This window comes from Ambystoma mexicanum, chromosome 1q, assembly GCF_040938575.1.
Source record: "Ambystoma mexicanum isolate Mex_15411 chromosome 1q, UKY_AmexF1_1, whole genome shotgun sequence".
In the NCBI taxonomy this organism is placed as follows: Eukaryota; Metazoa; Chordata; class Amphibia; order Caudata; family Ambystomatidae; genus Ambystoma; species Ambystoma mexicanum.
Window position 1 is genome coordinate 353,104,554 of NC_090922.1, and position 27,314 is coordinate 353,131,867.

General features: G+C 48.9%; 1 protein-coding gene across 2 annotated transcripts in view; it reads left to right on the forward strand.

The window, feature by feature from the left end:
* Positions 1-27,314, forward strand: part of NKD1 (NKD inhibitor of WNT signaling pathway 1) — a 245,696-nt gene that overhangs the window by 167,537 nt on the left and 50,845 nt on the right. Inside the window, exon 6 of one of the 2 annotated variants that reach the window (XM_069639453.1) lies at positions 2,509-2,604. The exons of the other annotated variant lie outside the window; for it this stretch is intronic. Coding sequence (XP_069495554.1) covers positions 2,509-2,604 — 96 coding nt within the window. The remainder of the gene's footprint in view (positions 1-2,508; positions 2,605-27,314) is intronic. 2 annotated transcript variants of the gene reach the window in all.

Sequence of the window (27,314 nt, forward strand, 5' to 3'; positions counted from 1 at the left end):
AATGCAAAAAGACACGTTTCAGCCTTAGACTTCGGTCCCTTGCTCGCTGCGCTATAGGGAGCCACGTTTCACCTCACTGATGAGGCCCAATAAGGCCGAATCATGTCTGGGACTTGTGTTTCCGTGCAGAGGGGTCCTGGCCTGGCAGTTTGGGCTGGGCTGCTCCCATTGGTGGCACTACCTGACTGATTTGCATATGGCTGGACCCCTTTTGCAATGGCGCAGACGGGCTAAAGAACGATGGTGTGGAAGTTTGCCCAGAGCAGTGCCAGTGGTTCAGATGTATTCCACCCATCACTTTTTTGGTCATACCGTGGCTATCTACCACCATCCTCATTCATTTTACCACCAACATAAGGCCACATCGTTTTCAGGGAAACAATTGGGAAAACTAATAGGTCCCAACACCCCAGACCCAATACCCATACCTTCAAACCTATGGCACATCACTATTATTAACATTAGGATGTAATTTCCTCCCCGGCAGCCGCTACAGAAACACAGAATTCGCTTTGGTGAGGACTCAGATCTAACACCTCTGCCTACATGTGACAAGGAACTGGAATGGTGCGGAGAGTACGAGTGAGGTCACTGAACTGAGGGGTAGATGAGGTGGGGGGGGAGGAATTCAGAGCAGAGTTTTTAAAGTCCACCCTAAAGTGGGTGTGAAGTTGTATTATGTTATAAAAACCAAAATAAAGGTTTTAAAAAAAAAACATTAGGATGTAATGTAAGGAACATTCCACTGTGTAGTCTCTACAAGGCATTTACATTTATAAGGATAGGGATTGCATGAACACTCCCTCTGCAGCCTAAAAACATAAATTTGGAAGCTGACATTAATGGTTTGCCAACGTGTTTCTTGAGATACAAATGGAATCCCGCTCCTATGTTATGTTTATGAAGCCTGGAGGAAGGGCGGGGTCCTTTCATCGCAGCATTACAGGAAGCGAGCGAAAGCCTGGCCACGGGTGGGCCCCAGGCTTTCTTTTCGCCAGGAAATGTTTTTTTTTTGTTTGATTCATGGTTGAAAACACAGCTCTAAAACATTTTAATTTTGAGTACAGCCTAATGCCCTTCTCCATATGTGCCCCCTAGCGTTTTGTGGCATAAAAGTCAGATAGTCGCCATTTTCTTCAGACCATTTCACTCTGATATGTTTGTAAATGTGGGCACACGTTGCTAAATTTAGCATTCCCAAACCTTTCCAATGTGTTGGCATACTAAACCTTCTAGGGCTTAATCAGTACTGCATTGTCGCACACTTCATGCTCGTTATAAAACAGAAAGGGCCTGATTTACAGGGCGTTTTTCAAAGGGACTTCCCCATTGGAAAACGCTTTTGTAAATCAAGCTGAAAGAGCGACAAGTGCCTTTTTGCAGCGGCATTTTTGCCACATGAAGAAGCAAGGATTAGATGAAAGCTTGACCATGGAGAGGCTGCATTACTGCCAAATGCACCAGAACACCCTCAGAGCACCCGTGAGTTATGCGTTCCTTTGTTTTCCCTGGAGATGACATTCGGGGGGCGGGGGCACCTCCAGTTTCTCACTACGTGGAAATCTGCCAGGTGGTGGGAGCCAATGGAAGTGGTACCCTTCGGTAGCAATGTTTGTTCTTTTTGGGTTCCTGGCTTGTCCTTAAGATAAGGACTTGGTACCCTGGGCCATGAATAATGCGGGGGAAGGGTGCCATGTTATTAACGAAGCGGGGGCAAATCCTCACATAAACATCTCGTGTTAGGCAGTGTGGGATGGGAAACTATTAATAGGTGGCACAAAACCAAGAGTTGAGTAGGTTTGCTTGTCCAGCGAATGAAAGGTTTTCAGGAGTGCTGCCCGGTGCCTTGGAGAATGGAAAATGCCCTTTTAAGTCACCCACTCCGCTACACCACTAAAAAAATTTGTGAGTGTGTGTGTCAAGACGAGAAAGTCTGAAGGCGAGGTGGATGTGATTTGGCGCGCAAAGCTGCTGGGAATGTTTGTGTAATCGGAGGCGATGTTTCCACGGGAGTGTTGGGCACTTGGCCTCCTTCAGCAGGGCTCATTACAACTGGGAGAAGGCTGCCTTTGAACTCGGTAGGGGATAAGCGGGGCACTGTTTACTGCTGTAGGGAATTGGTTTCATGTCGGCAGATCAACCAGGTATTTTGAGCAGTGTGGAGCCAAAGCTATTTGGGGCTGTTGATTTTCCCCTGCTTACAGTGGCTTGAATTTGAATAGCACTGTAACTTTCTTGTTGGGCATGTTGTGACTGGCAGCCTCAGGGTGCCCAGGACTTGAAAGGAAACCGGTGGGTGCCGTTCAGCTGACTTGGCTGATTGAGTCTGGGCGCGCTTTGTGTTTTTAGCATTCAAAGACCCGCGCTCTTTGTCTATGCTGGGATAAGCCTGCACTCCATAGTGGATGCTTAGGGGCCCTGTCGATTCTTCGGCCCCGCCTAATGAGTCTGTGATTGAAAGTAAGCACATTGCTGTGGATAATCAGTTGCTCTTTGCCTGTTTTGTAGGAATTGGAATGTGATGTGTCTGTAGAGGAAGATAACAGGCAAGAATGGACCTTCACACTGTATGACTTTGATAACAACGGAAGAGTTACCCGAGAGGTAAGCAAAGCGTAGCCCTCCCCCTTTTTATTCTATTCTTTAATGTTTTCTTAATGAAAATTCAGCACTTCCAGGAATTCACATTTTAGACGTAAGCGTCTATTGGTTTCACTCATACTCCATGCCCCCATTAATTCACAGTTTCTGAATGTAAACCAACTTATCGGCTAAAGGCCGTGAGGTATATGCCACTGTCTTGCTTTTCAAATTCGTACATAATTGAGTGATGCCAATTATGTTAGAGTTGCCTTAGGGCTCGGTGCGCTCTATAAATAAATTCAAAAAACTAAACTAAGTCATCATTATATTCTTGCCGGTGTTTAGCATTGTGTGTCTTTTATATGGGAAGTAGAACCTTGGTCGCCATTGTGGTGCAGGCAACGCGCATGGCCACCCAGTAAAATAGCATATTGTCCTTTTATTACATTCTGCCAACTAGTAGTTATCTTTATTTCAGAGTCTTCCATGATCCCATTCCTCTGTTTAAAATCCCAAATGGTTATTATCAACTACATCAGCACAAGAATAACGGATACAAGCCTATAGATTTTGTATGCGTGTTAATTCGAGAATGTGTTTCAAATGTCGGAAGGAGATGAGGCATCTATTTAAATATTTGGTTTCAACCTGTTGCATCTTCACATCACCGTTCAGCTACCATTGTAGAAGGGCATTCCCCAGGTGATCTTTTTGGCACTACCATCATTAGATCTGGAAACACCTTTGTCACTGACTTCTTTGTAAATCTTCTTGATAGCAACAGCATCCTATCAGCTTTCCACTTCTCCTTTTGCTTGACATCTCAGCAGCGTTAAACCTTGTGGACCACAGGATCCTTTGCCAAGACCTCATCTCCTCAGCCCATTGTTCCTCTGACGATGTCAAATGAGTTTTTGTGACTGGCTGATAGATCCTCTCGAGTCTTTGTTGGGGATGCTGTTGCCAAACCCACGCCTACATCTTGCGGTGTACCCCAAGGCTCCTCTGTCTCCCCCACACTTTACAATGTGTACACAAAGCCACAGTTTGACCATCTTGATTTTTGATACACACATACTCATCCCACTTACTGGTGACGATTCCATGGACACTCTCAGAATAAACTCTTTCTATGAAGCTAATCCTGGATTTGCCGCACATAGCCCCTGTCTTAATGATGAAAAAACAGAGCTTCTCCTCATTGGCCCTCCCGCCTGCCTTGTAATATAAAACAAGGCCTACAAACTACAAAACTTTCATCATGGATGGGCACAACATCTCTGTTGCTACCTCTATCAAAACTCTGGGCGTGTATCTTGACTCCTAACTAAGCATGACCCATGAGGGCAACCACATTGCCTCGTCATCTGGCTACGCCACCAAGCTCATCAATGTCAGCAAACCCTTCCTGACCACCAAGAATCAGCTACAAGTTGTCCGTCCCCCCATAGGATCTAAACCTGACTACAGTAACTCATTACTAAGCGGCACCTCCCAAAAAAAAATGCTTAAACTACAAATAATGCAAAACAATGCCCTCTGGGTGGCACTTGACTATGGCAAGCACGACCGTATATTGGAGGCTAGGAATTCTGCTCCCAAGGACAGAATCAAGTTCAAGATCTTGTCCATCTCCCACTAATGCCATTCTAACGACGCCCCTCCATGCCTTGCCCAAAATATCAAGAAACATTCTTCAGCATGACCTTTAAGATCAGCCTATAAACATCACCTCATCACACCCAGATTCAACCAGAAAAGATTGGGGTGTTAGAACTTCCCAGTCCACTCCTCCGCCCTCTGGAATGACCTCCCACACCACCTGCGCAACACACACCTTCCTACAACTCCTTCAGACAGTAGCTCAAAACCCACCTCTTCAACTGACATCTCCCCCTCCCCTGCCTTTCCCTCCCGTGTGACTTCTTACACTATTGTTTCTATGCCATTGTAACCAGCACCCAGATGCCCATGGACTTTGCATGCTTTTTTAAATAAATGTATTAAATCAACAAATAAAGCTTACACGCTAGAAACACAACTCAGTTGTCACATAATCTCTAAAACAGATACGATAAACTGGTTTTCTCCAGCATGGGGTCTGGCATGGATTCACATGCTCATGAATATTCCCCGTCGTCAGGCTGGGAATCCTCGGTAAAGAAAAAACCAGTATCAGTTTCGTTTCTGATCTGTCTTTCGTAGTAATAACCAATCACTGGTCTCTGCGTCATACTGACCACAGCCAATGACTGCCCTCTACCTAAGCACCGCCTCTGGCAGCCATCTTCAGATTTTTACCGCACGTTCATGTGTTGGGATCCTCGTGCTATTGCTCTCGAGCGTTAGTGCTATTTTTTCGCGCTTTTTCTCAAAAACTTCGATTCTTTCGGTCAAAAGAGCCTCAAGCTCCACCGATCCTACATCCGATCAACGGGGACCCGTGTCGGATTCATCTGTGCCCCTCAAGGGTGAAGATTTCGTCGAGCTACACTTCGGAGGACTCCAGAAGCTTCTCAGGCCCGGTCTCGGAGATGGCCCAGGAGAAGGGAAGCTCGACGCCCGGAAAGCTGTTCAGGGCCTGCCCTGGATGCCAGCTGCAGAACGTCTTCAAGGAGGACGAACACTCTTTCTGCCTTTACTGCCTTCATGGGGACAAGACGCACGTGGAGAAGGACTGTGCGTTTTGCGGCAACATGTCGGAACGGACCATGAAGGACCGCCATCAACGTCTCGCCAGCTGGCTGGAGGGTAAGAGCCCGTCTGGCGAGAAGAAGAAGAAATCTGAGCGGTCTTCTAAGACCTTTGAGGGCGCCCCGGCGACGGGGGCCCAACATAAGGCCAAGCACCGCGAGTCCGCTGGCACCGGGAGCGCCGAACGGTCGGGCTCTACGGGCGCCAGGCAGGGCGCACCCTCCCCGGCACCATCAACCACGAGCCAACGCTCTGGGTCGGGTAAGAGGAAGGCCGAGCACCCGGCGAAGCTCCTGGAGAGACCCCGGTCGAGCTCTAAGGCAGAGGAGGAGCGTGGCAGTGCCCCCTCCCTCAAGGTTAAGGCGGTGATCGCACCTAAGGTGGTGAAGGCCTTGATCCATTCGACCAAGCCCTCTATCGAAACGGTCGCGGCGGCCCTGGCCCAGCCTGTGGAGGCTGCACCAGTGGTGGCGGCCTCGGGGCCCAGAATCTCCCTGCCTCCTCGGAGGGAGTCTTCTTTCGTGCCCATCGATAGGACCCCCGTGAAACCCTCCGTGGGGAAGAAGGGGGGGCAGGGCGTCGTCGTAGATTCGGCCTCAACCTCAGAAGAGGAACTGATCGAGGTCTTAAGCCACGGCCTAGGCGTGGAACAAGACCAGCCCGTCGGAATGGGCCCCGACGCAGGTGACGACGACGACATCGTCGAGGATACCGACGGGGCCCCTGCTCGCCCGTCGGATTCCCCTCTGCCAGCGCCGCAAGACAACTCAGCGGCCATTTTGTTGGCTATACAGTCCTTATGCTCCGAGATAAGGACGAGACTACCGTTACCGACGGAGGAACCTCTCCCGTCGGGGGATCCAGAACCGGGACCTTCTGGTGTTCCCCCTACCAAGAAAAGAAGGATCCATCCACCGCCTCCTTTTCAACCGTCGCGCCCCGTCCAGCCCTCCTCCCCGCCCACCCGAGGGATGATACGGGGACTGACACGGCAGCGACGGGTACGGACGACGAGGCATACGACGAGGATTTTCCGTCGTCGCCTCCCACCAGGGCTTCTCCGCCCGACGAGATTGGATCGTTCCACTCAATGATCGCCAGGGCATCCAAGCTTTTTCAACTCTGCCCTGAGGAGAAGAAAAAGGAAGGCTTCCTTTACCAACGGCGCGAGACCAAGAGGAAGACGGTCCTCGCAGTGCCTCTGTTGGACGACATTTGGGATGAGGGCCTTTCCCTCCTCAAGAACCCTTCCACGACGCCAGCGAAAAGAGACCGGTACGAGAAAAAGTACCGGGTCCCAGACTCGGCCCCCCTATGCCTCCGGGCGCAGCCTACCCCGGACTCCGTCGTCTCCGCGGCAGCCAGGAAGAAAGCGGGGGGGGTGCGGCCTCCACGTCGACTTCCCCGCCGGACGGCGAGGGAAAGAAATTGGATGCCATGGGACGCAGAGTCATCTCGTCGGCGGCGACGACGATTAAAGCGGCCAACGCCTTGGCTATCGTGGCCCGCTACGACAGGGAACTCTGGTACAAGATAGCTCCCCTGCTGGATTTTCTGCCGGACGACAAGAGGGCGGAGGCCCTTGAGATCCTGCAGGAAGGTGAGGTGGCCTCGGACCACGCCATCACCGTGGCGACGGACATCGCCGACACTGGGTTCCGCCAGATGGGCAACGGCGTTTGCCTTCGACGTCGCGGATGGCTCAAGGCTACGGACTTTCGGCAGGACGTCCAGACCAGGGTCCTGGACATGCCCTTCGACGGGAACAACCTGTTTGGGAAGACAGTGGACGATTCCCTTCAGGCCATCAAGGCAGATACTGAGACGGCCCGGGCCCTTGGAGTACTGCAGCAACGGCGGACGCCCTTTCGGAGCGGCGGAGGCAAGGGCGCCTCCAAAGGTTCCGGCGGCGGTTTCGCTTCCTACCGTCAAGCGGCCCGCTCGTCGTCGCAAGAGGCCTACAGAGGACGAGGCAAGTCTGGCGGCCCCCGCCGTCGTCGCCAAGGAGGCCAAGGCGGCAAGGCCGCGTCCAAGCAGGATTGAACCGGCCGTGGGGTCGGGCCCCCACCGAAGCACCCCGGTGGGAGGCCGGCTGGCGGGCTTCGTCAGCGTGTGGGAGTCCATCTCCACCGACCGTTGGGTGCTGGACGCCCTGGCCCGGGGCCACGCGCTCGAGTTTCAAAGAAGGTGCCCGCGCGTCCCCCCCGTGGCCAGGAAAGAACTTCACGTCCCTCAACTTCTCCTGGAGGTAAAGGCGATGCTCAGAAAGGGCGCCATCGAACTCGTCCCAAAGAGGCTTCGGGGCTCCGGAGTCTACTCGCGTTACTTCCTCGTGAAGAAGAAGACGGGAGGATGGCGCCCCATCCTGGACCTGCGACGCCTGAACAAGTTCATCAAGGCGCAGAAGTTCCGGATGGTCACCCTCCAGCACGTCCTGGGTCAGCTGGAGGAAGGAGACTTCCTATCGTCGTTGGATTTGGAGGATGCCTACTTCCACATTCCCATCCTAAAGGGGCACCGAAAATTCCTCAGATTCGTGGTCCAAGGGCGTCATTACCAGTTCAAAGCCCTTCCCTTCGGACTGCGGTCGGCACCCAGGGTTTTCACCAAGTGCCTCGCACCGGTGGCGGCGCAGCTGCGCCGCGAGGGGATTCACGTCTACCCCTACCTGGACGACTGGCTCATCCGCGCCAAGACGAGGGAGCTCGCCGTGGTCCACACGGCAAGGACCGTCCAACTCCTCACGGACCTGGGATTCTCCGTGAACTACGCCAAATCCCACCTGGTGCCCGCGCAAGTCGCACTGTTTCTGGGAGCGAGGCTCGACACAGTGTCCCTTCTGGCCTCCCCGTCGGAGGAGAGGACCAGGACCATCTTGGGCAAGGTGCAACAGATGTTGGTGGCCGACGCGGCCAAGGTGAGGTCCATCAAGTCCCTCCTCGGGATGATGTCTTCCTGCATCTACCTCATTCCCATGTGCAGGCTCCGGATGCGCCCGTTGCAAGAGTTCCTGGATGCGCGCTGGATCCAGACGACGGGCAGCTTCGAGGAAAGGATCAAGCTCGACGAGAGTTTCCGACGAGCGATACGGTGGTGGGGCACCCGCGCGCATCTGACGGCGGGCATGGACTTCCAGACCCCAGCCCACCAGGTGACTGTGACCACGGATGCCTCCCTAGAAGGGTGGGGAGCGCACACCGAAAATCTGCACGCAAGGGGACTCTGGCTCCCGACGGAGAAGTCCCTGCATATCAACGTCCTGGAGCTCCGTGCAGTGTTTTGGGCCCTCAGGTCCTTCCTTCCGTCCCTCAAGGGCAAGGTGGTGAGGATCTTCACCGACAACACCACCACCATGTTTTACATCAGGAAACAGGGCGGAACCAGGTCCCCAGCGCTGTCCAAGGAGGCGCAGGACCTGTGGCATTGGGCCGTCGCCCAAGGGATTCTTCTGGTGCCGTTTCATCTGGCAGGGATAAAAAACACCATCGCCGACTCACTCAGCAGGGAGCTGCGCTCGTGCCACGAGTGGGAACTACGGCAGGATCTGGTGGATCGCCTCTTCCGACGGTGGGGCACACCCCAGATCGACCTGTTCGCGACGGCGACGAACACCAAGTGCCGGAGGTTCGCCAGCAGGTTTCCCCAGACGAGGAGCATGGGCGATGCTTTCTCGTTCCCCTGGGAGGGCCTGTTCCTCTACGCGTTCCCTCCCTTGCCTCTGCTAATCCGGCTCGTCAACCAGCTCAAGAGGTCACGGTGCAGGATGATCCTCGTCGCACCTGCGTGGCCGAGGCAGATATGGTTCCCGGACCTTCTGGACTTGTCGGCGTCCCCGCCAATCAAGCTGCCGGCGGACGCGGATCTACTCTCCAGGGAAGGAGGCGCCATCCTCCACCACGACCCGAAGTCGCTGAACTTGCAGGCCTGGCTCCTGCAGCGCTAGAGTTTGGAGGATACGACATACCGGCCGATTGCAGAGAGGTTCTTGCAAAGGCCAGGGCGTCCTCGACTCTTAAATGCTACGGACACAAATGGAAGAGGTTCTCTGTCTGGTGCCACGCACAGAAGATTAACCCTCTACGGATTACGGCTCCCCAAGTGCTGCCGTACCTGCTGACGCTGGCCAAAGCTGGTCTGGCACACGCGTCCATCAAGATTCATCTTGCTGCGATCTCCCGATACACCAGAACCACGGGCCGGACGTCCTTGTGGTCTCATCGTCTGGTGAAAGAGTTCATGAAGGGACTGTTCAGATCGTTCCCGCCGGTGAAGGCTCCGGCCCCGGCGTGGGAGCTCAACGTGGTGCTGACCAAACTCATGGGACCTCCGTTCGAGCCTCTGCACTCGGCCCCGTTGAAGTTTCTATCGTGGAAAACAGCTTTTCTCGTGGCCATCACCTCCGCACGACGAGTGGGAGAGATCCAGGCCCTTTCCTGCAAGGCCCCGTACTTGACTTTCCACGACACGAGGGTAGTGCTCAGGACGCACCCCTCCTTCATGCCCAAGGTACCGTCGGACTTTCATCTCAACGAACCCTTGGTGTTACCTGTGTTCTTCCCGTCGCCTTCGTCGCCGGCTGAGAGGACTTTGCACTCGCTGGATGTAGCTAGAGCGCTGAAGTTCTACGTGGACCGCACGAAAGGTTTTCGGAAGACGTCACAACTCTTTGTGAACTTTGGACCTGTCAATCAGGGGAAGGCTCTCTCGAAGGCTTCCATCTCCAGATGGCTCTCCGGCTGTATCATGTACTGTCACCGGTTGGCAAACCGACCGCTGCCTGGCCGTCCGAGAGCCCATTCCACCAGAGCGATCGCAGCTACCACGGCGTTCCTATCTGGTGTGCCCCTGCTGGACATATGCAGGGCTGCTACGTGGAGGTCGACGCACACCTTCACGAAATTCTACTGCGTCGACCGGGATTCCAGGGAGGAGTCCAGGGTCGGCCAAGCAGTGCTGCGCAACCTGTTCGCCTGAGGTGAGCCTGGTGAGGAGGTAAGATGCTTAATGTTGAGTTGATGTGATGCTTAATGTTGAGCCTTTGCCACCTCCCGTGGTTGTGCATGTGTGTACTGCTATGTATTCTTTATTCATGAGCATGTGAATCCATGCCAGACCCCATGCTGGAGAAGGAACAAGTTACTTACCTGTAACTGTTGTTCTCCAGCATGGGTCTGGCATGGATTCACATGCGAACCCTCCCGCCTACCCCTCTGCGGCTCTTCACTTGGTCATACTGCCACTTCACGTGCTTCCAAATCTGAAGATGGCTGCCAGAGGCGGTGCTTAGGTAGAGGGCAGTCATTGGCTGTGGTCAGTATGACGCAGAGACCAGTGATTGGTTATTACTACGAAAGACAGATCAGAAACGAAACTGATACTGGTTTTTTCTTTACCGAGGATTCCCAGCCTGACGACGGGGAATATTCATGAGCATGTGAATCCATGCCAGACCCATGCTGGAGAACAACAGTTACAGGTAAGTAACTTGTTCCATCTGCCTAAGACTCATGAAACACATCAAAAGAGAGACTCAAGTTCTCCTAAGGAGGACATCAGCTGGTTAATCTGCAACAAGTGATGGAAATTCCATACAACTGAATTCAGCCACGACTTGAAGGTGCCCAGGCCCAAAATGAGACAAAAGACAGAACATGGAGGCAAGCAGACCAGAAGGTAATCTAGGGCACCCATCAGTGAAAAAGAAAATACAGGTTTATTGATGCAGATTAAAACTGGGACCTGCAATGGAATGTATTCAATATCAAACATGTGAAGAAGTACTCGAACCCAAACCCTATACATGGCGCCACAATGTCTCAGAAGGGTTGTCCCATACACATGTTTCTCAAAATGGACAGCCCAGATTGTAACTAAGAACTGGAAAATGCACAAAGAAGATACAGTCATATCCTTGCAATTTCAACAAACAATGATGTTTGTGTGCATGTGCAGAAGCAATCTTGGGAAAATGATACACTAAAAGACTGCATGCCTCCAACCATCATACAATGATATCTGGCAACAACCACACAGAGGGTCCAATTCCTCCCTTGTGCTAGGTGTGCCTTGTCTTAGGGTACGTGGCATTTCCCTGCCGCTCCCCGCTTTTTTTAATCATTTATTTAATTCCACCCATTTCCCCGTGTTTTATTATTGATTTAATTCCGCCTGCTTCCTGCATTTTACTGTTTAATTTATCCCACAGCTCGCAGCTTCACCTGATTTCACCCAACCCTCACTCCCTTATTCACTTCCTGGCTGTGCCTCCTCCCAACTCCTGCCTACTCAGTACTGGATTGGATGCTTGCTTCAGAAGCCAGCCCTGTTTTACGAAGGCCCCCAGGCCAGCCTTGCCCAGGCAGCCATCGGCAAAGGGCCAGAGGCAAAGGGCAGCACCCTACTTAGCAGCTCCACTCCATGTTTACCTGTGTTTGCCTTGGACGCCTGATGCAAACAACTTACAGTGACAGAAAAGTTAAGTGTGGTGTGGGGCGGGGGCACTGCCATTACTGTACTCCTATAAAACGCCACCACCCTTATCACCTAATATCAAATGCCTACCTGCATCCTGGTCTATTTGTGTAAGTTGGACATATGCTCCCTGCTGCACCCTGAGATAGGCACTGTTTGTTTGTTTGTTTTATTATTTATAATGCGCGGATATACCCGGGGGTATCAAGGCGCAGCATTTACAAGAATATGCGAAGCTTAGTTACAAATATAAAATGTACATGTTGACAATGGAAGTATAAGCAAAGCATAATGAAGAGAACAAGCAATATATACAATATAAACAAGAGTACAGAGTGGGCACACGAGGTTACACAGTGTGCGGATGGCATGAAGAGATAGCCTTGGCACTTAGCTATCTTGGTGGTCCCTCGTTTTCAGCCATGAAACTACCATGAATCGGAATTTCAGGTAAGGCATGTCTACTCTAAGGTTGGGAGGCAAGGAGTTCCAGAGTTCCATAGTTTGGCTGCTTTTACTGGGAAACTGTTACCTCCTATGGTGGCAAGTTTGAAATTTGGGACAGAGAGGCAGTCTTTGTATGCAGTTGTGAGGGGTCTCAAGGATGCTTGTCTATGGAATCTGTTGATCAAATAGATCGGGGCGGCATTGTTAAGAGATTTGTAGGTAAGTGATGCTGTTTTTAGGAGAATTTTGTCTCTAGTGGATAGCCAGTTGTTCTGTTGGCTGAGTCCTGAAATGTGCTCTCTTCTAGGGATGCCTAGGGCTGCTCTCAGGGCGTTCTTCTGGAGGGTTTGTAGCTTGTTGGTGGTAGCCTTGGAAGTTCCCAGGTAAAGGGTGTTGCAATAGTCAAGGCGGGAAAGTATAAGGGCTCTAGGGAGTGTGAGGCAGCTAGTGTCTGACAGAAATGGTTTGGCTAAGCGGATTAATTTGCATGTGTATGCAGTTGAGGATGCCAGGGAACTCAGTTGTCTTTTGAAAGAGAGGTTAGAATCCAAGTAGAGACCCAATGTTTTAACTTCCTGTCCAACTTTGATATTGTTCCCATCTATCATGAAGGTGTTGTAGGCAGGGCTAAGTTTCTTTAAACTGGACGTAGTACCCAGGATGATAAGCTCAGTTTTCTCATCATTCAGGCATAGTCCATGAGTGGCCATCCATGCCTGAATGATGATGTACACCCTATTTAGCAAGGCCAAATCCTTTCCATAATCTCCAGAAAGCGGAAGGAGGATCTGGGTATCATCTGCGTAGTTAGTGTAGGTGATACCGAGATTATCCAAATCATCGAAAAGGGGCTTGGTAAATAGGTTGTACAGTGTGGGGGAGACGCAGGAGCCCTGTGGGACACCACAGGTGATGGGAATGGGGTCTGCTGCAGCAGTGGGAGAGAAGACCATCATGGTTCTTCCGTTAAGGAATGAGGTGATCCATGTGATGGCCTCTGGAGAGAAGTGTGCTGCTGTATGAAGGTGTGAGCATAGGACAGGATGGTCGACCAAATCGAAAGCTGCAGATAAGTCAAGGAGGAGGAGCAAGGCAACTTGCCCTTTGTCCCTGAGTGTATCAATCTGGGCTTTCAGGTCAATAAGTGCAGTTTCAGTCCCGTGTTGAGGACGGAACCCTAATTGTCTGGATCCTAAGAGGTGGTGTTCTTCCAGGTGCTTCTGTATTTGTACATAGGCGACCTTGTCGAGGATTTTTAGTAGGAAGGGAACAGTGGTTATGGGTCGGTAATTTGTGGGTATGGCTGGGTCCAGAGTAGGTTTTTTTAATAATGGAAGTACCCAGGATTGTTTTAGGTTGGAGGGGATAGAGCCAGTGTTAAAGGAAGCATTGATCAGTTTAGTGATGAAGGGTGAGAGGTCGCGGGCGGCATCTTTGATGAGCTGTGCTGGGCACAGATCTCCCTGGCAGTTGGATGGTTTCAAAGACAGGATAATTTTTTCTACGTCGAGTATTGACTTTGGAGAACTTGAAGCGGGTAGGGTCTGTGGTCGTGCGCTTATCCTGAGTTTTGGAAGGGAGAGTGTTTTTTAGGGCAGCTCTTTTTGCTAGAGATTTTACTTTGAAGGGTCACGATCTTGTTTGCCAAGGCATTTTGAATTTCTGAGCACCAGGTTTTATCTTTGGTGCAAGTATCAGGGAGTAGTATGGGGGTTTCTACTTCTTTAAGTATAGAGAAGAGTTCTTTCATATTAGATTTAGCTTGGGATATGCGAGAGTCAAAGGAGGTTTGTTTAGCCAGGTAGATTTCTTTTTTATAAAGTGCGGTTAGTTTGGAGAGTTTGAGTTTGTTTGCGAATGAAGGGTTTTTTTTCCATGTGGCCTCGCAATTTCTTTTTTGCTGCCTTAGTTTTTTGAGGAATGGAGTGTACCATTTGTTAAGGTGCGCTTTCGGTTTACTAGGTCTGAGTTTAAGTGGGGCGATGCGGTCCAACGAGGAAGCCATGATGACCTTGTTGTATTCTTCAACCAGGATCTCTGGATCCAGGTTGTCGGGGAGTGTGTTAAGTGTGGGGAGTAGATTCGGGATGAGTCTTTCTGGTGTAATGTTCTTCTTGTTTCTGGTGAGAGTAGGAGGGGCCGTGGTGTTGGGCGGAGGTGGGGGTCTGTCAGTGGACAACAAGAACGATACCAGGTGGTGATCGGTCCAGACTAGTGGTGAGGTATTTGTGATGTTCGCTAAACAGTTGTGGTCGGCCACCCAATCAAGTATTCTACCTTTCGAATGAGTGGGTGCCACACTTCTTTGCGCAAAGCCTAGTTCAGCAAGAGTGTTAGCTATAGTGCTGGCTGTTTGGTCTGCCGGGTCGTTGTAGCCCATGTTAAAGTCTCCCAGGGTGAGAACTTGAGAGGAGCTTTTAAGATTGCTAGATAGAATGGCGTTGAGGTCTTCATCAAAAGTGCCAATAGGGCCTGGCGGGCGGTAAATCAAATGGATATTGAGGGTTTGGGTATTAGTGAGTGGGACTTTGACTGTTAGTGTTTCACAAGAGAGGACATTGGTGGAGGTTGCTAGTCTCATGGACAGACTGCATTTGTGTATAATGGCGACACCCCCTCCTCTGGAGTTGGGGCGATCTTGCCTCAGGATGGAATAGTTATCTGGGACTGCTAGCATGAGCATGGGGCCTGCTGCAGGGTGTTGCCAAGTCTCGGTGACAGTGAGGAAATCAAGATCTTCTTTAAGGATCAAGTCTGCGATTTCTATGGCATGAGCTACTAATGATCCGGCGTTGATCAATTTTTAAGGCTCGACACACCCTCAAAGTGTACAAGTGTGCCCAGGACAGAACAGAACTGGTGGCAGCAGTTACCTTTAAAGCATTTTCTGATTCTTTTCTATGGTCCAAACTGCATTTACTGCGTTTGGCGGAGGACAGTGGCCAGTGCCCAAAATGGCCATGCCATGAGGTCCTATGTTCTGTCCTTTGGCCATCTTGTCCCTTTGCCTTCGCTAGGTCGAGCCAACCCTGGAAATTGCTTATTTGATCATGCAGACCCCTGCACAAACCGAAGCTTTCATAGGATTCTGCGTGCCTGGTGTGTGTGCGCCCAGGATGTGGACTAGAGCTGTCTAGTTCCAATACACATCCTGGGTGCCAGGATATCTGGTGTGCTGGGATGACCGGGACCACCATGATTTCTCTTCGTTTTGGCACAAAGGAGATTTTGGATAAGGGAAGGCACCTTACCCCCATTCCAGGTCGATCTTCTGAGTTCACACCGAACTTGGAAAGGAAACCAAGTATCCTGAACCGCTGATGCAGATCCGCGGAACCGCTGGTGATCCACTGAAAGGTTTGGCATCCTGACCCCGCTGTTGTTCCATCGGAGCCCCTGTTTTGCATCGATCACAGAAGGCCTGCAAGGGCACCTCGACCTAACTACTCTCGGCACCTGCTGCTTAACCTGTAAGCAAGCCTTTTCGAAAGGGTTCCTGGACCTCCCCGTGAACTGACCAGCTCAAACGGAACCTTTGCCCTGGAACTGCCGCTGTCTCGAGTTTCGGCTTGAGCCTTAGGAGACTGTGCTCTAAGACAAGCTGCAGTGGAACTGGCCTGATCCCTTTACCAGGAGCGGAGAAATCACTACTGTCCTGCCACAGAATAAACCCCGGAACGCAGCCCATGAAAGTGGCAGGATTTGAACCTGCGAACAAACTGGACTTGACTGGCGAAGTTTGGTCCAGAGTGTGCGAGGGTCGGTAAGTACTTGCATCCCGTACCGGTGGCCCCTGGCGCATCCATAGACATTTACCCGTGAGTGTCCCCTGAGGGCCACTCTCCTTAATCGAGGTAGTCTGTGCTTGCGAGCTATTCCCAATTCTTGGAACCTGCTCTGTCCTCTTGGGGAGACCCTTCTTGATTAGTGGGAAGTTATTCTTCATCACCTCACCCACCTTCCTGAGCCAGTGCAGCCCCCTGAAGAAGACCCGTTTTGTACTTAACTGCACGATCGAGTGCTCCAGCACTGCATGTACTTTTGTGCGCAAGGCTCCACAGTTCTAAGGGACTGGACTGCCTATTAGTTAGGATTTGAATTGTTGAAGGAGTGCCTAAAATGTATTCGCACTGTGAAACCCCTTTCTTTGCAGGTTGTGGATCTCTACTTGTGTAATATTCTTTTAGGCCACTGTTACTGTATATATGTTTAGAAGTTAGTGTTGTGTTAGTTTTGTTAATATTGCTTTGACTTCACTGTGTGTTTGATTTAAAAGGCCTTTAATAAATGTATATGTATTTTTGCTATATACACCTGACTGAGAGTAATTTGTGGTGTTGTCTACTGTGTGTGCTCATTGTGGGCTTTTGATCAATCTCACTCCCCCTGAGAACTAGTCTTGACAGCCGCCAATGCTACCTTAATTGGTCTGGCTTGTCCAGAGGTTACCCTGTTCCAAGAAACTAGGCTAGCCTTCTGAACCTCTGGCCACCAGGTCAGAGTTCAGAAATCCATCTTAACACACAGTCCCTAACAGCCCCAAAGCTCTGGGTTTAGTGCAGAGGTCGAATGCTAAACAACCCAACTCTATGGATGCCAAGGACAATAATGGAAGGCGAGAGAATGTGCTGATTAAGTCTTGGCACATTCATTGGCAAATCATTTGGCAGCCCATTGAATCGCTTTATGTTTCTGGTTTCAAGTTCAGCTTTGAAGCTATGTGTGAGGATGCGGCAAACCCTCAAAGGACAGCTAAGTAAATTAACTTGCTCGACATTTCTTTGGAAAGTGGAGGAGCAGAGGTATAGGGCAGCAAAAATATAGACCAGTCCTCATGAACACAGCATTTAGAATGGTTGAAAAAGCAGTGCTTAATATGCTCTTTTTGTTTCTAATTTAAGTTCGGGAACCACATTCTAGCCAGACTGGCGCTGTCGGTGTGTATAATGCCAGATCCCATTCATAAAGGGAAACCATCAGTGACTGTAAAAAGAATGTAAACCTCTAAGTCCCAGGAGGATAGCTAAGCGGCAATGTGCTCGCCTTGGAAACAAAAAGACACGGCGCAACACAGGTTCAATCCCTGGGTCCACACTTAGAAACCGCTGGGTATTAACTGCATTATAAAAACGCAACTAAGACATATTCCTGTAACAGCGCCTCAATGTCCCTGGGCTCTATGAGTGCTTTAAAAATGCAAAATAAATAAATAAAAATAAAAGGTTTGAGTGATGTTCAAATATAGTACCATTTAGCTTAGGATATTCTTCTATTAATTCAAAATCGGGGATCCTGTATTATGTTGTTTTCTTGCAGATTTCTCTCATAAGGGTGTCTTTTGATAAGATGATAAGTTCATTTCAAAATGTCTCTCTCTCTATATATATATATATATATATATATGTATATGTGTATATCATGATCAGTATGGCAGTGAACCCTGCAGTGGCCATCAGTGGACATTTATGGTACAGATGGAAGCTACCAAGAGGCAATTGAACCTTAGGGTTTCAATATACCTACTGAGGTTGTGAAGTAGCTCATTTCGGAATACACCATCATCTCATCTTTCTCGTCACGTGCACTGTGGCATATTTGTTTGCTAAAATCCAGCAGTGGTTTTATTTATGCGACTCTCAGTTTTGTAGAAATATGTGCTTGTGATCATTGTTGGCAGGAAACTGTTAGAACTGCAGTGTTGTGTTATCTGCTGGAAGTGGTCTGGTGGTCAGTAGCCTTTTCATGCCATAGCAGGAACTGACATTTGTCATGGGAGCTATGTATATGACATTCTTGAAATGACCTGTCCACATTCTAGTTATTTTGACCTTTGCCATGACGTAACCTCCACAGAAAGGATCAATGACACCAACAGCATGAACATGACTATGTTTGCATGGTCCGGTGTGGTCACATACATGCTAAATAAAAATTAGATATGTATCATATGGTCCTGAACACATGCTTTATGTGAATAATCGACAAATGGTCACAGAGAAAAAGTTAACTATAGATAATTTGTTTGGCACAATTTGTTTTGCAAAAGAATACCTTTAGAAGAAATTCACAAAGAAGTTATCACGAGTAACTGTGAGTTACTCCTGGAGAGAGTTTAGTCGATTCTGGAAAGAACTCTGACTGAATCCTGACTCACTCTTCCCTTTCTAGGAGGAAGTCAGAGTTACTTCCGGTAGCTTCCTTGTGAATCGGCGCTGAAGAGTTGGGATTGGTAGTGCATGAAAGGATGCACATTCCCGTCGGCTCTGCGACGCGTAACTCTACCGAAGTGATGGCGTACCCCTCTGGCGCCTTGGAACTGTAAATAAGTCAATAACTATGAATAAGCAAAACTATAACTACATCTCAGCTCCTGCACTCATTACTCGTAGTACAAGTGTTCCTGGAGTGAAGGGGGTTTGGGGAAGGGTAGAATTTGGCTCCACTAATTTGCAGCCTATTTTAATTATAGAAATGGCACCGTCTATGATGTTTCTTAAGATTTGGATGCCTTAAAGAGGTGCAATCTCTTTTTGCAAGTCTTCCAGTTAGACTGCAGGGTACTGCCATTTAAGTAGGGCTTGAATCCCAGTATGGCACATCTCGATTTATTTATTTATTGTTTGCTTGTTGGGCACTTGTACAGCAAATGCATTCTGTTTCAAAGCGCCCACAGGGCAACAGGGAGGGAACATGGGAATGAGAGCTTCAGGCAATGTGAGGTTCATGTCACAGAGCACCTTGTCATATTGCTAAGCAGCTTGTTATCGTCCCATTACTGGAAAGGTCACAAAACAACTCTCGGCAAACCCCAAATGACTACGCCCAGGTAAAGAACATTTAGTCAAAAGAGGACACAAAGTAGAGAGATTCTTAGTTTGCCAAATTCGTTGTTGCATCATATGTCACCCTAAGCGTATTAGTTGTGGTTGCAAGAGAACTGTGTTTTAATACCTAGCTCTCCCCCTGTAACGCTGTGTGCTCTTTTGCAAAACAACATTCTTGTACCCCATTTACCTCATGTTTACATTTGGGGCCCAAGCAAATGGGACCAACCCAGCATGAAGCACCTGTAGAGTTGGAAAGGTACATCCGGCTGTGTTGTAAAGCTATGCGAATTGTGTATCGAGTCCTTCTGCATTCTCCCCATTCCGAACTGTTCTTCCACTTCTTCCCACACTTCTAGCTTATTGGGTACCTATCAAAAGCATATTTCTGTGTTCTGCTCCCTCCGTGCACTTAGGGGCTGTATCTGTAACCCTACAGTCCCTTGCCTCCTTGCATTAGCCAAAGCCGACTGCCGCGGCTGCACTTACTCAGAGCAATGCTGCCCTGATCGCACTTCCCCCTTCCCTTGCGCCCCCTTGGCACTTCTCCTCTCCCTCTCCCCCCTGGACTTGCATAATATGAATGACACAAGGCCTGGGAAGATCGTTTGACTTGTCTTCCCTATGTCTCCCTTCCTTGTCTTGTCTCGTCTTAAAAGCAAGACAACACAGAGCAACATAGGTTCGAATCCGGGTCTGCGCTTAAAAACCTCTTTGGTATTAAGCGCGTTATAAATAACGAATTATAATTATACATTATAATTCCTTCCCCTTTAATACAAGTATTGTGGGGGCCAAGACAAGGGGAAATTACGCCATTCACTCACATGTACTAGTTAGGTATAACAAATAAAGTACACGTTTCCTGAGAAGTTGCACATGGGAACCCAGATGAGGCACAAGTCCTTTCTTTTATGTGTAGTGTAAGGACCATCCTTATCACATCCGCGTGCTTCTGTCTGCCCGGCAGTAAATCCATCTCTTTTTTTTGGTATATGGCACAATGTCACTAATGTGGCTCATTGTTGGCATGGCATGTACTCTTATTAGCCTCCTCCTCAGGAGCAAGTGAATTACTGGGATTTTAGTATGTCCGATGCAACATCGTGTGATCATCTGGGGTATCTTTGGCAGCACCTCCACATCATAGATCCCATTCAGGGATGCATTTCAAGTGTGCACTAAATCTTCATGGAAAAGACACATTTCCAGTGGCGCTGGCCCACATACATTGAATCCCTCCATTCTTAGAGCATATCCACGGTTGGGAGGAACTATGGCTAATGCTATTGTAACCCTCACTCATCCAATCTGCACAAGATTTTCATCTTCCCACATCTCACTCCCCCACAACAATCAGTGTAGAGACTAATAGTTGCGTTGAGTGTGCCGCGGTTCAGCTGCCGCATTCGTTCCGTGGACATTCTGCACATACATGACGATGTGGATGTCATCACGATTGTCATGCACCTGCTGTATTCTGGATGCATTAGTGCCACTGCCACATGCATGCTGTGGGATGTATTTACCCATGCATCCGAGCCCTACCTCAAAACTGTGCAGTACTGACATGAAAACATCATGATGGCCAGAGCTTCCCAGAAAATGCACAGGGAAATGCAGGAAGAATAGGCTGCCACCCATTTTGCCGATGTTATGGGCACAGAAGGACACTGCCTAAAACCACCATTGGACTACCCACACAGTAGTCTGAAACCATTGGGAATGGCAATGCTGATTGCCAAAAGCAAACCCATAACTGTTGGGAATTCATTTTCTTAAATCTCAAAAATGGGTGCAGTACCAGTACTCACCACTATCCAAAAGCCGGCATTTTAAAACCACACCAGATTTTACCTTTTTGTGTAAAACTGAATGAACCCAAAGCAGGCTAAAGAAAGACTTACTGAGAGGTGGATACAATGTAAAGTGATATTCTGAAGTGACTTGAAGGTTTATAACAAGACTGGCTGAGCTGTGGATTGCAGCAGTTTAAGTTGCACTGGATTTAAAGACACTAAAATCGAAAATGTTTACATTAAATGAGTGACCTATGTTTGGTATCACATGCCTTTGTAACTGTTGAAATGTCATAGTTTTGCACTTAGACTCAGCATCCTAGCTGCATGTGTAAAATTGCAAGTTAAGTTAAAAAGCAACAAAAAACCTGCCAGTTAGCTGAAGGTCTGGCTTAAGGAACTTGATTTTGCTTGGCAGCTACCCCCATCAGGAGTGAAACTTGAGTCACCACTGTGTTCCCAGGCCAACCTTCCTTTTGCTGCCCACACTAAGGATATGCCATCTATCTGATAATTGAATTACCTGTGCTCTGCAGGAGAGTGAACAAAGCCCTCTTCACTCAGGCAAAGGTTTTATTACGCAGTCGTAAAATGTAGCTTCCTCTTGGCAGGAGCTGGGAGGGGCACTGCCTGTGAGAGCAAGCTGGCTTGGCAGAACTGGATTAACCAGTATTTCTACCTTGTGCTGAGAGAAAACCACACCCCTTTGGAGCCAGAACATAACTTTAAAAAGATGAATAACTCATAGAGCGGACATGTGAAAATGTTATAAATGATACCATAATTCTTGTGATTTTTCTGCCCACATTTTAAGAGGTTTTTCGACCCGGTGGCGTGTTCAGGGGGGTTTTAGCGGAAAAGTGGGGATAACTCTAAATGTATGCATGTTAAAAATCTGAAACTTCATCAGTGAATGTCCGTACTCCCTGCGCACATGTATGTAAAGTTGGGTCAATGTCAGAAATTGCAAAATCAGTTAAAAAGTGAAATATGTGCCATTTCTGAATGCAAGCTCCCAGGAAGAGCAGAGTTTGAACAGGGGATACCTCCTGTAATGCATGATGGGTGCATATGATTTTAAAACAATATGTACCTCTGCAAACATGTATTTGTTTCAAATCTAGATTTGTGTGTAAGTTGACAGGAGGAGTGGACTTTCTGCAGGCTGTAAAATGACATCACTCTGACTCACAGTTCATTCCCCAATCAAATGATAAATGGAAGTTTGACCAATTAGAAGCTGAGAGAGAGGTAGGGTCAGTGATGCTAGAACACACCCACATTCTAAACACATAAAAGCAGACAGACAGGACAGATAGGGACCTTCAATTCCATTTGCTGCAACGCACTCTGCCGGAAAAATCCATACTTACCTCCATCAATCTTCAAAGAGCCAACCCTTAGACTCCAAGATAAACAGAGACTTCAGAACCTTAACCAAAAAGGCCACTGCCAGCAAGAGTATTTGTCAGCAGGCCTCAAAATATTTTTGCAACTGAACTCTTCAGACAGCCGGGTGAGCCGTCTGAATTTTGCCAAGAACTTTTGCAAGAACCCGGTGACAGAGATATCCAAAGAGAAGGCAGGACCCGACCCAGAGAACCGGTGCCTAGCAGAGAGAAAGCAGTGCTGTACCCAGAGAGACCCAGACCAGACCGCTGTGAGCAGAACCCGGGAAGACCTGACCAGACTGTTGACCAGATCGTGACAAAGCCGCTTTCCGGTTCAACATCTCTTGTGAGTACTCAGCAAAACTCAGAACACATCTCTTAGTTAAAATCATATAATTCAATCCATTTTTAACCTAAGTAGAACTGCAGCTTAGCAATAGTGTTATCCTGCCATCATTTTTAAAGCTGAAAAAGTGTGCGTTTAAAATTTGCAAAACCCAAAACGACCTCTAGTAAATCGGTCATATCTCCGCAACCGTTTGGGCTAGAGACTTGCAGTAACTTTCCTCTGATAGCTTAGAATCGTGGCTTTCCTAGGAAACCTAGAACCGCATTCCTACCCCCTATAGTTTTACCGCAATCGCGGAACACGCATCCGCGAATTTTACCGCGATTTGCAATTTCTTCACGTGTAAAAAGACAGCAGTTTTGCTTTTCCATTTGCCAGAAATTCGTTTAACCTGTTAACTATCCCTGCATCATTGCTAGTGTGAGCCTGGACTAATATTAACTAGATACCACTCACCCTGAACCTCTGAAAGGGAATTAAAGCAAATTTGGCATATTTCTCATCCATTGCTAGCACATATCAAAGCATTTGGGCTTGTGTTTTCAAAACTCCTATCTGTTTTCTGTTGTCTAAGCTTGCTGGGTTGAACTGAATTACATTGATTGCATTTCTGAGAACTGTGTGTTTCCTTCCATTTCCTTGCCTTGCATCAAGGGGGGGAGGGGATTGCCAGAGAAAAGTGATTACATTGTTTGGTTGAAATCATATTGAGTATTTTCTGTACTGCATTCATTGAATATTGCATCCACCTGAGCTTACATAAAGCATCCTCTACCACATTATACTTTTGTTCCTATTTACCAGTGTGCTACCTTATCCATTTCATGTCAACTCATTAGTGATTATAAGAAGTGTGCTAGTGCCAGATTCTCCGTTGTTTATCTTTATCATATCAGATTAAGTGTGCTATTCAATTATTAATTTATTATAAAGCGTGATATATATATCTATTTTAAATTATCAAATAAACCTTTTAAACTTGCAAAACAGAACTACTTCTTGGCTCAGTGGGGTCAGGGGGATTCCAAGAGAGGGGTGTTATACAGGGGTAGTCATCCAGAACGCATGAACTGGACCTAAAGATATATCAATAAGGGTTTTCATTCAGTATTCTAGACTAGGCGTTAACTTAGCTGTAGTGCTGAATTGAATCCTCTTACAAATTGGGGGCTCGTCCGGGACGTTGGGTTAGATTTACCACTTGTGCAGCTTAATACAGTGTGCTAACTGACGGGATACATACATCCGGTCAGATCACCACGCTGCATTACGCTGTGAAGCATTCCTCAAAAGGGACACTCCAAGAAAAGTTCTGTTCTGCAAAAATAAAATACAAACTTCTGTAAGTCAGGACAGAGACCAATCTCTAGAATGACGACCTTAGTAGACATGAAAATGGCCAGAGAGCACCTCTTGCATAAGCTATTTGTGAGAGGTGAATGGACCGAACAGGGCCAGGATGCGTGGTTGCAGGCAATCACACAACAGGTCACTGAAACAGGGTCAGATATATATAGAGATCAGGGTCCATTACATGTGACCCTGAGCGAACTATATATGGCTCCTAAAGCCAAAGAGGAACACAATAAGATTGCCAGGATAGCAGCATACCTGTACCTATATATGGGAGACATGCAGGATAGATGTGCTGAAAGCCAAAATCTGGCAAATAGGCAACAGATGGTGTTAGAGAAGGCCCAATCTGACCTGGTCTCTTCTGAGCAGAGGCTGCAGAGGAGCCAGGAGTCAGAAGATGATAGTAGGCAGCACATCATTAAAATAAAGAAGGATATGGATGTGCTGCAACAGGAAAAGGTAGAACAGGATACTAGATTTCTGGCCCTGCAGAAGGAGCACCAAGACAGTTTGGACTCCTTACTGCAGAGCCAGAAAAAGCTGGAGCAACAATTAGACTTTAACAGGGCATGCACGGAGCAGGTAGCCACCCTGCAAAGTCATCTAGATAGAGTGAAGGTAGAGAGCAACAAACTAATTCTGAAAGATCTGGATACCCAGGCAGAGTTTGATCAGGAACGCCAGAAAGCTGGTGCCTTTCAAAGGCAGAGGGACGACCTGGCGGCACAAATGCAGGCTCTTAGTCAGGAAAGAGACGCCTTAGGCCAGGAAGTCTGCCATTTAAAAAGAAAAATGGAAGAAAATCACCTGGCCCGCCAGGGACTGGGTGACCTCCAAAAAGAACACCAGAACTTGGTAGAGCACACCAGAAGGGTGGAAGATGCTCTAGCAAGAAAGGAACAGGCCAATAGGGACACAGCTCAGGAGGTAACCCTCCTGCAGCAAAGACTGGCCCAGTTCTCCAGGACCACCCAGGAAGCACAGAGGGAAAATGAGGCCCTCTGTCAACACAATGATAGGCTCCAACAACAGGTAGCGATGCAGGAGAGACTGATAGAGTCGAGTAAGGCCTTAACAGAGGAACTGAAAGCACAAATGCAGGCTCTTGCATTGCAACAGGGAGCAGGGGCGGATAGAGATGAGGTCCGCTGGGAAAGAGAGACTCCTGACCATAACCGCAGGAGCCCTAACACCAGGGGCCTTCATCTTCCCCAGTCCCTGGACTCTACCACCCCCATGTCCCCTGGCGCACATGAGCACAGGGCCACAGGGATGGCAGATTACTATCCAGCTAAGAGTATGGGGCTCATAGGCCAGTACCACTCAGGAATGGAGGGGTGGGCATCCGGGTATGGGCACCCAAGTACAGTACAGTTCAATGGGGAACCCCAGGAGAGTAGGCCCATTAAGGGCATCCTGAAAACCTCTGCCCAGTTAGGTCAGTGGAGGGGGTACCCATCAAATCCTGGCAGCAAGGAGGAATCTGAAGACTCCTCTGAACTGCGCAGGACACAGGAGACCAGGTCCCCACATTCTGCCAGCCATTCCCAGGCTTGCAGAATCCGGGAAAACCTGGAAGAACAGACGGGAACCTCTGGGAGCAGTGCCTCTGAGTCCGAGGAAGAATGGACAAGGGTTACCCGAACCAAAAAGGCCAATAAGGCAAAAAGGGCCTTGCTTAAGGACCCCTTAAAGCAGATTAAGGCGATCAGGAGCGTCATCACGCCTTACCATAAGAACGCTAAGTATTCTGTTTGGGAGCACTTAGAGTTGTTTGAACAAATGATGGAGACTTTCCATATGAAGGACAGCCAAAGCTGTATTCAATATGTAAAGTGGACCTTCTCCCCGGAATACTCCAGTTTCTTTGCGGGGCTGGAGGACCAAAATCATTTAAGATGGTCCACCTATAAGGCGGCCATCTTGAAACATTTTTCTGTTCACAGAAATCCTCAAGAGGCTCGCAAGGCAGCCTACAATTTGCAATGTGGGGAGGATCAGGCCCCACAAGAATTTGTGCAAGAACTGAAACATGCTTTTGCGCAAACCACAAGAAGGGTGCGCAAGGATAGCAGGGAATTTATTAATACGTTTTTCCATGCCTTGCCCAAATATATCATGACCCAGCTCGTGAGGGATTTTCACGAGAAAAGATCTTTAGACTGGGTCATTGAACAGGCTACCCGGATCTATGAGGTGCAGAAACCGGTGGATAGCAAAAGTAATGCCCAGAAAAACCCCAAAGCCAACAGCACCCCTGCTGCTGCCAAGGTGGCAGAGGTAAAGGTCACCCCCGTTTTGGATTTGGAGATGGGGGGGCCTAAAAACCTGCCTGCACCTAATAATGCTAGGCCCAGGAGGTCCTCGGGTCAGTCACAGACAGGGAGCCAAGGAGGCAGCCCCACAAATGGGGTCCCTCGCTCTCCTGATTATGTAAGTCCCCGTTACAAGGGAAATCGACCCATCCTGGGTTATGTGTGGACTCCTCCAGCCCAAGGGGGGGGATCCAGACAAGCACCTAACCCAGGGAACTTCCCTCCAAACTTCCCACAGGAGGGCAGAAATTTACCAAACCCTGGGCAGAACTTTTTCCCCAGATATCCACCCGACTTTCAGCCCCAAAATCATCCATCCTTCTTTCCCCAATTCCCTGAGCCCAGACCACTGAATCCGGGAGAGGGGAGGCCAAGGGTGGAGGGGTACCCAAATCTTCCCAACCCGGGGTATTACCAGAGGAGGGACAGCTACCCTTCCCGGGATCAGCCCAGGGGAGAAAACAGGGCCCCGTATCAGCCTGAGCGGGTTTCCCAGTTAGAGCGCCAGGTTCAAAACATGGCGCGGGATCTGGGTCACATACTGAGGGCTCAGCAGAACCCTCAGATCGGCATGCCGGCGCAGAACGCACCCAACTCTGGACCTGGTGCTCCAGAACAATGACGGGGGCAGCACCCCGATAACACACCGGTTCCCAGGGAGGAGGCACAAAGGGAAGGGGGGTGTAAAGCCTTGGAGGAAGCTTCCTTCCTCACTTGTAAACAGCCCCTGGAAACCCAGGAACCGGAAACAAAATCTCTTGCCCCTGAAAGTCTGCCTCCTAAGGAGCAGAGGGGGGGTAGGAGAAACAAAAGACCCAAACAGACTCAGTTTGAGGAGGAGGTACAGGTCTTCCAATTTGAGGGAGAGGGATCCTCAGAGGATCCTGGGAAAAGGATCTTCTCCTTCAGAGAGGGGGGAACTCCTCCCAAAGAAAAATGGGTCCCTAGGGATGCAAATCCAGACTGGGGAGATGTGGAGACTGAGCTACCGCCGCCCACCATCTCATCCCAGAACCAACAGCAAGAAAATCCCCTGGTTCAAACCCATCCTGGGGACTGCCTCCAAAAAGGGGGGGGCGGCCCGG